This window comes from Pristiophorus japonicus, chromosome 7 (genome assembly GCF_044704955.1).
Source record: "Pristiophorus japonicus isolate sPriJap1 chromosome 7, sPriJap1.hap1, whole genome shotgun sequence".
NCBI lineage: Eukaryota > Metazoa > Chordata > Chondrichthyes > Pristiophoridae > Pristiophorus > Pristiophorus japonicus.
Genome location: NC_091983.1, coordinates 109,804,554 through 109,813,198, shown reverse-complemented (window position 1 = coordinate 109,813,198; position 8,645 = coordinate 109,804,554). Strand labels below are relative to the sequence as shown.

The 8,645-nt window shown below is 47.9% G+C and overlaps 1 protein-coding gene across 1 annotated transcript in view; it reads right to left on the bottom strand.

Annotated features, from left to right (window-relative positions):
* The window catches only part of tnfrsf21 (tumor necrosis factor receptor superfamily, member 21), a 90,897-nt gene that overhangs the window by 54,508 nt on the left and 27,744 nt on the right, over positions 1 to 8,645 (bottom strand). The window contains exons 2-3 of the mRNA XM_070885241.1: positions 6,528 to 7,170; positions 2,619 to 3,050 (exon numbers count right to left, since the gene is read on the bottom strand). Of these exons, the coding sequence (XP_070741342.1) occupies positions 2,619 to 3,050; positions 6,528 to 7,170 (1,075 nt within the window). The remainder of the gene's footprint in view (positions 1 to 2,618; positions 3,051 to 6,527; positions 7,171 to 8,645) is intronic.

The following is an 8,645-nucleotide window of genomic DNA, read 5'->3' as shown; positions in this document are numbered from 1 at the left end:
GGTGGAGGGGAGGAGGAGGAGAATGGGGGTGGGGGAGGAGAGGAGGAGGAGGAGGAGGAGGATGGAGGAGGATAGTGGGTGGGGGGAGAGAGGAGGAGAGGAGGAGGAGGGAGGAGGAGGAGAAGAATGGGGGTGGGGGAGGAGGAGAAGAATGGAGGGGGAAGGAGGAGGAGAAGAATGGGGGAAGGGAAGAATGGGGGAAGGAGAAGAATGGGGAAGAAGGGGGGGGGAAGGAGGAGAAGAATGGGGGGGGGAAGGAGGAGAAGAATGGGGGGGGAAGGAGGAGAAGAATGGGGGGGGGAAGGAGGAGAAGAATGGGGGGGGGAAGGAGGAGAAGAATGGGGGGGGGAAGGAGGAGAAGAATGGGGGGGGGAAGGAGGAGAAGAATGGGGGGGGAAGGAGGAGAAGAATGGGGGGGGGAAGGAGGGAGAAGAATGGGGGGGGGAAGGAGGAGAAGAATGGGGGGGGGAAGGAGGAGAAGAATGGGGGGGGGGAAGGAGGAGAAGAATGGGGGGGGGAAGGAGGAGAAGAATGGGGGGGGGGAAGGAGGAGAAGAATGGGGGGGGGAAGGAGGAGAAGAATGGGGGGGGGGAAGGAGGAGAAGAATGGGGGGGGGGGGAAGGAGGAGAGAATGGGGTGGGGGGAAGGAGGAGAAGAATGGGGGGGGGAAGGAGGAGAAGAATGGGGGGGAAGGAGGAGAAGAATGGGGGGGGGGAAGGAGGAGAAGAATGGGGGGGGGAAGGAGGAGAAGAATGGGGGGGGAAGGAGGAGAAGAATGGGGGGGGAAGGAGGAGAAGAATGGGGGGGGAAGGAGGAGAAGAATGGGGGGGGGAAGGAGGAGAAGAATGGGGGGGGAAGGAGGAGAAGAATGGGGGGGGAAGGAGGAGAAGAATGGGGGGGGGAAGGAGGAGAAGAATGGGGGGGGGAAGGAGGAGAAGAATGGGGGGGGAAGGAGGAGAAGAATGGGGGGGAAGAGGAGGATGGGAGCAGAATGGAAAGAGGGGGGGGGGGAGGAAAGAGGAGGGGGGGGGGAAAGAGGAGGTGGGGGGGAAAGAGGAGGGGGGGGGGGAAAGAGGAGGGGGGGGAAGAGGAGGGGGGGGAGGAAAGAGGGGGGGGAAGAGGAGGGGGGGGAAAGAGGAGGGGGGGAAAGAGGAGGGGGGGAAAGAGGAGGGGGGGGAAAGAGGAGGGGGGGAAAGAGGAGGGGGGGAAAGAGGAGGGGGGGAAAGAGGAGGGGGGGAAAGGGGAGGGGGGGGAAAGAGGAGGGGGGGGAAGAGAGCGGAGGGAAGGGGGAAAGAGGAGGGGGGGGAAAGAGGAGGGGGGGGGGAAAGAGGAGGGGGGGGGAAAGAGGAGGGGGGGGGAAAGCGGAGGGGAGGGGGAAAGAAGGAGGGGAGGGGGAAAGAGGAGGGGCGGGGGGAAGAGGAGGGGCGGGGGAAAGAGGAGGGGCGGGGGAAAGGGGAGGGGCGGGGGGAAGGGAGGGGCGGGGAAGGGGAGGGGCGGGGGAGGGGAGGGGCGGGGGAGGGGAGGGGCGGGGGGAGGGGAGGGGCGGGGGGAGGGGAGGGGCGGGGGGCGGGGAGGGGAGGGCGGGGGAGGGGAGGGGCGGGGGAGGGGAGGGGCGGGGGGAGGGGAGGGGCGGGGGGAGGGGAGGGGCGGGGGGAGGGGAGGGGCGGGGGAGGGGCGGGGGGAGGGGAGGGGCGGGGGGAGGGGAGGGGCGGGGGGAGGGGAGGGGCGGGGGGAGGGGAGGGGCGGGGGGAGGGGAGGGGCGGGGGAGGGGAGGGGCGGGGGGAGGGAGGGGCGGGGGGAGGGGAGGGGCGGGGGGAGGGGAGGGGCGGGGGGAGGGGAGGGGCAGGGGGACAGGAGAGGAGAAAAGGAGCGAGAGAAAGGGTAGTGGAAATCTGGAACAGTCTGTCTGCCCTAAGAAACTGTTGAGGCTCGGTCAATTGAAAATTTAAAAACCAAGATCAGTAGATTTTTGTTAGATAAGGCTAGTAAGGGTTACGGAACAAAGGTGGTTAGATGGAGTTACGATACAATTCAGCCATGATCTAATTGAATGACTGAAAGGCCTGCACTTGTTCCTATAATTCTAAGTTATGTGAATTTCAAAATTCCAGCCTTGAAATCACTCTCCAGCGATATTCTTTTTTATTTTAAATTACATGAACTATGGAAACAGTAGTTCGCATCCACTTTTTTGCCACCCTTCTAAGAGCAACTTGATACTATTCACTCTGCATGACATACTAACCAGAGAACTGCCGAATGTAATCATTAAAAGCTGATCAAGTGATTATAACAGAAAACAGTCAGCATGGATCATAACATGTCTCAGTCAGGAGCGGATGAGGCAGAGGATGGCACAAGGACAAAACTTTGGGGGACTCTGGACATGACACTGCTGGGCTGAGATGGTATGGTAGCATATGGCCTCTGTTCAATTCTTTACCAGTGTCAGAGCTATCAGAATAGATGCTGAAAACAAAATTTAAGTCAAGAGACCCAAATGGAGGTGCCATTTCAATGCCACCATGCTGGTATAATGATGGCTACTGGAACATAACTACAATTGCATCTCTAAACTACAGTGCATCTTTACAAGTTTAAAATCTTTGTTTGCTTACCTTGTCCATTAGAATAGTAAATCCACTTTTCTTTATTTGGGGGAGGAGAAATAGGCTTCTTCAGACCAGCTTTTTCAACGATGCTGCTGGGATCCTGTTTGGGTCCTTTCTTTAGCACATGGGAGCTTTTCTTGATACTGCAGACTACTGTCACCACCAGCACCAACAGTAGAAAGAGAACAATCATCCATGGTAAATGTTCATTTATGTCAAAGTGCTTGTGTGCGCTTGGTCTTGGTGGGCCTTTCCTGGGAGGTCTGGAATCAGCATCAGCTCCTGCGGTTTCCATTACTGGTTGAAAATTCATCGAAGCTGAAAGAGCAGGATTTGTGCGTAACTGGGGAGAATGCCAAAGCTGTGCTTCTTTGGTCACTCCACTGATTAAATTTGCGGTTGCAGATGCAGCAGTGGTGATCAATAGATTAGGAATGCCTGCAAAATATTGAAAACATGGTTTCCTTTACCTCTCAGGAAAAGAGAGGATAAAACTTAATTAGTCAAAAAAAAGCAATATGCCAAAAAGGTTCATATTTTATATTAGCATATAGGCGACAGCTCAGCAACTAGACTAAATCACAAGGCTTAATGCATCTCCGCTGCATACCCAGTGTAGGTATGTTGTACCACAGTAACATAGAAGGATGTTTAAGAATGTGCTCTTAAAGTGCTGAGTCAGCCGATTTGAGCCAGGGTGGCTACTGCAGTGCTGCAATTGGCCTCAGCATCCTTGACTAATGACGAGGGAAATTATTAAGGAAAGAAAAACAAAAATGTATGTTTAGCTTGCTATAGTGTCCACATCTCTCCACTTGGTCAAGTACAGCAAAAATAAATGGATAAAGTTTTTAAAAATTGCATCTGGCCCTCCATTTATCTATTAATTTAAATTAGTAACATTAAAGCTACTCACGAGCATTTTATAAATAGTAAACTAAGCTTGCCAGACAAGAAGCTTGAAAATTAAATTCACAAGTAAGCATGTTGAAACCCAATAGCATAACCTAGACTCTACATAACTTGCTTCTGTGAATAGCTTAACAAGGCTGCTTCAGTTATAGTAAATGATCTTAGCAAGACAGCTGGAAACTTTGACTTTTTAAAAATTTAAATTCAAATCTGGGGAGCAAACTCAAAATATGTTACCTTGGGTAGATTGAGGCAGCTGTACAATAGGCAGGGCTATGGTGGTGATAGTTTGCAAAAGACTAGCGATACATGTCCAAATTACTAAGATTACAGTTTAGAAATTCAATTTCTCCAAGTACCAAGCTCCCAATTTCACCTGGGAGAGTTGCTGTTACCAATATTTTCATTCAAGGGATGACTGAAAGCAGGAAAAAAAAAAAAGTGAGGCAAACCCCACATCTACACCTTTATGAATTTATTGCAGTAGGATTTGCACATAAAATGTACACTTCCATAAATCTGACAAATATTCCCAGGATCCAGCAGTACGATTGGACTCTGCCTACCTTGCGGAATAGATAGCTTGGTATTGGATTACATTTGCATGAGGGCAGGCTACGTGCCATTGTATGCACTAAAATCATTGGACCCATCACATGCACAAGCCGATTTCAGATTCCCGCAGGCATTTAAACAGGATGTACTGTGCTATTTTAAAGCGAACAAAAACAGATACAAAAAATGAAACACAATTTTAAAATACAGTCCCAATCACTTAAACCACCCGTGTTTAATTCAGGTATTCGTTTAAATATAGCAAATAGCACAAACAAATTGCTTTTATCTAGCACCTTTAACGTACTAAAGTATCCCCCAGCATGAGGATATGAGGGAATTTGGAACACAAGAATGAGGATTTTAAATTTGAGGCGTTGCTCGTCAAGGAGCCAGTATATATCATTGAGCACAGGGGTGATGGGTGACGATGCAAGTTAGCATACGGGCAGCAGAGTTTTGTACAAGCTGAATGGGAGGCCGGCCAGGAGAGCATTTGAATAGTCAAGTCTGGAGGTAACAAAAGAATCATGGAGTGTTTCAACAGCAGATGGGCTGAGGCGGGAACAGAGATAGGCGATATTGTTGAAGTGGACATAGGCGGTCTGTGTGATGGAGGGGTTATCTGGTCGGAAGCTCAGCTCAGAGTCAAATAGGTTGCTACGGCTTGCCAACAGTCTGTTTCAGCCTCAGACAATTGCTAGGGAAGGGGATGAATTTGGTGGCAAGGGAACAGAGTTTGTGGCGGGGGCCAAAGACAAAGGCTTTGATCTTCGCAATATTTGAGGGAATTTCTGCTCATCTATTACTGGATGTTGGACAAGCAGCATGACAAATCAAGACAGTGGGGGGATCGAGGAAGATGGCAAGATTGAGCTGGGTCTTTTCAGCATACATATGGAACCTGACGTTGAGTTCATGACAGATCCTTAAGAGTATTCGAGAGATAAGTGTGCAGGAGCAGGAAGAGAAGCCAATGGAGAGAGAAGAATGGAACCAGGCCAGGGCAGTCCCACCCAGCTGGACAACGGGGGAGAGGCGTTGAGTATCAACTGTGTTGAAGGTTGGAGGCATGTAGAGAGTTAGTGAACCATGGTCACAGTCACACAGGATGTGGCTTGTGTGACTGTGGCAGGGGCAGAAACCTGATTGCAGGGTTCAAAAATTTGCCATTACCAGTACTGGCAATTACAAAGTCGCTATTTAGTGTGTTAAGCATCCCAGGAATTTTGGGCAGAATCAGGTGTTCAAGTAAGTAATTCACACCTTGTTACAGTACAATTACCTATTGTACTTAATCACCTCTGATGTCCAATTTGAGTTCAAATACTTCACAGCAGAACATCACATTTATCGGATTCAGACATTTAGTTTCAACAAATGGGTCAGAATATTTTAACACTAATGTCAAAATATTGGTTTTGAATCTACTACAACTTTAAAAAGTGCAAGATTCAAATAAGGGTCTTAAAAGAACTGCCTGCATTTCTTCAAATCATTTATAGACATCTTTTTTTATTGGAGTCAGATTCAGTAATTATGCTGCTTAAATCAAAATGGAGAGCTATGCTCACAAAATTAAATCGATTTATAACATTAGATTGAAATTTACAAAATTCTTACAGGGCTTGACAGGGTAGATGCAGGGAGGATGATTCTCCTGGCTGGGAGTCGAGAACCAGGGGTCACAGTCTCAGAATAAGGGGTTGGCCATTTAGGACTGAGAGGAGGAGAAATTTCTTCACTCAGAAGGTGGTGAATCTTTGAAATTCTCTACCTCAGAGGGCTGCAGAGGCTCAGTCATTGAGTATATATTCAAGAGATTGATGTTTGTTGGACAGTGCAGATATAATGGTAAGTATTGCAGGGAATCGAATACGGCCAGGGTGATCTCCCGGATGGGTCAGAGGAATTTTCCCAGATTTTTAGTCTCCCTAAATTGGCCTGGGTTTTTAAATCTAGTTTTTGCCTCTCCCAGGAAATCACATAGCTCCGGTTGGGGTGGAGTGTAGAATGTTTCAGGATAAGGGGTGTCGCAGTTGTGTAGGGCGGACTGGTTGGGCTGGGTGCTCTTTGCCTTTCCGTCATTGTTCATAGGTTTATATGTAACCTTTGGAGCTGCTGACCAAGGGCAGTGCGGCTCTTTGTCGGCCAGCACGGACACAATGGGCCGAAATGGCCTCCTTCTGCGCTATAAATTTTTATGTTTCTATGATAGAATTTTGGCTGCTGAGAATCAAGGGATATGGGGATAGTGCAGGAAAGTGGAGTTGAGGTAGTAGATCAGCCATAATCCTATTGAATGGCAGAGCAGGCTTGAGGGGCTAAATGACCTACTCCTTCTCAGATTTCATGTTCTTATTAGCATCAACTCACCCGCTATAAGTGATGAGGACTGTAATTCAATTTAATTGCATTAGCCTGTGCATTTGAATCATTAATAATTACCTGATGGAGTGGAGGCATCAGGCAGAACTCCACTGCTGTGGTGAGTGAACTCTGTGCTTGATGAGTCGGTAGTTGTACTCCGAATTGTGCTTGGTGAGCTACAGATGTTATCCCTCTCTCGGTTTCCTAGTTCTAAGATCACCAGAGCCTGTTCTGAACAATTGGTGAGAGTTTTGCACCTCGAACTAGAAGGCACGCTGGAAAAAGTGCCACGAGAGCATGGTTTACACTTGACATCTTCTGTCTCACTTCCCTTCTTCTTAATACGCCAACCAATGGCGCAGACTGTATACGCTACACACGATTTGTTAGACAGAAAAGTCCCAGGTGGGCAAGTGCACTCACGGTCAGAAAAGGCAGTGCAGGGGAATTTCTCTATCATCGGAGCCACACAGGGCCTGCAGGTGTGACATTGATCAATGCCATTCTCATGTTTAGTGAAAGTGCCATTTTTACAGGGTCTGCAGTTTCGCAGTGATGATGATGTGCAATGTTTAGACACATGGGTTCCTGCAGGGCACTTATTACAGTAAATTTCTTTCCCTGTTACACGATCATAGTGGCGGTATTTACCAGAGGATAGAGCAGCCTTTGGAGTTGGTTCCACTTGAGCTGTAATGTCACCAAGTAACACAAACAGCAGCTGAAACAAAGCAGAGAAAAAAAAAATCAGTAAAACAGCACATATTTACTGACTTCTATCTGTTTAAGTAGACAAATCAAATAACAGTGAAATTTCCAAGCGATCTGCCCAACATTTGTCCAAAAACAAATACCAAGTAACTAAATGGTTATACATAGTGCTGCACTGTCGGAGCTGCTTTCTTTTGGATGAGACGTTAAACCGAGGTCCTGTCTGCTCTCCCAGGTGGACGCAAAAGATCCCATGGCACTATTTCGATGAAGAGCAGGGGAGTTATCCCCGGTATCCTTGCCAATATTTATCCCTCAAACAACATACAGATTACCTGGTCATTATCACATTGCCGTTTATGGGAGCTTGCTGTGCGCAGATTGGCCGCCACGTTTCCCACAGCACAACAGTGACTACATTTCAGAAAGTACTTCATTGGCTGTAAAGCACTTTGAGACGTCCAGTGGTCGCGAAAGGCGCGACATAAATGCAAGTCTTTCTTTACATCTCAATGGACATGTAAAACAAATGCGGAGTTTGCCCATATTAATAGTCCCTGCACTCAAAGTAACTCATTTTAAGTGCTTGGAGGTGTTTTGGTAAGTTCAGAAGTTGCAACATAAATCTAAGTATTGCTTGCCTCTATTTTGTTCCTCATGTGCAGAGACATACAGCACAAAACTGTCCTTAATTTGTAAAGGCTGGTAATGCCACTCAAGATAGGCCTAAAGATGATTAGTGTGAGGAAAAGGGAAGTGTGATACTAGCCTAGCAGAGGGTGTTCTTCAGAGTTTGGGGCTGAAGCCCATTGATGGATGCTTGATTCTACATTTAGCTATATTGTGCCTGTCCTGCTAACACTAACATGTAATGCTGACAGTTGCAGTCTTAATTTGAAAGTGTTCCTTTGCCCAGCACCAACATCCCCTCACCTTGATGAGTAGAAAGAAGTTTCAGATTACAGCAAAATTGCATGGTGTAGTCCTTCCCTACCCTGTATAAAAGAACAGCTATTGTTTAGAGTACAAGAATAATGAAATATGATCAGCGCAGACCCGAGAAATTGAAGCCAACCATTAACCCTGCTTGACAAGTAAATATAGAAAAGTGGAATATTAGCATCACCAACCCATCATAACTGAAAAGATTATAAACAGAAAATGCTGGAAATCTCAGCAGGTGAGGCAGCATCTGTGGAGAGAAAGCAGAGTTAATGTTTCGGGTCGATGACCCTTCGCAACTGAAAAGATAATGCCTGCAGGAACATTAACTCCTGAAGCCACTAAGTAGAAACGGGCAGCCACCGATGTTAATACGGATTCTTTTTCCCTCAATCTGTTTCAGCGAATACACTGACGCGAACACCTTCTTGCCTTTTCTGTAAAAGACCTTTATTGAAGATTCTCCGGCCGGGACTTGTCAAGACAAAGGAACACTCAATCAGAGCCCGTTTACCTTCCTCTGGACAAGCCCCTTTACAGCAC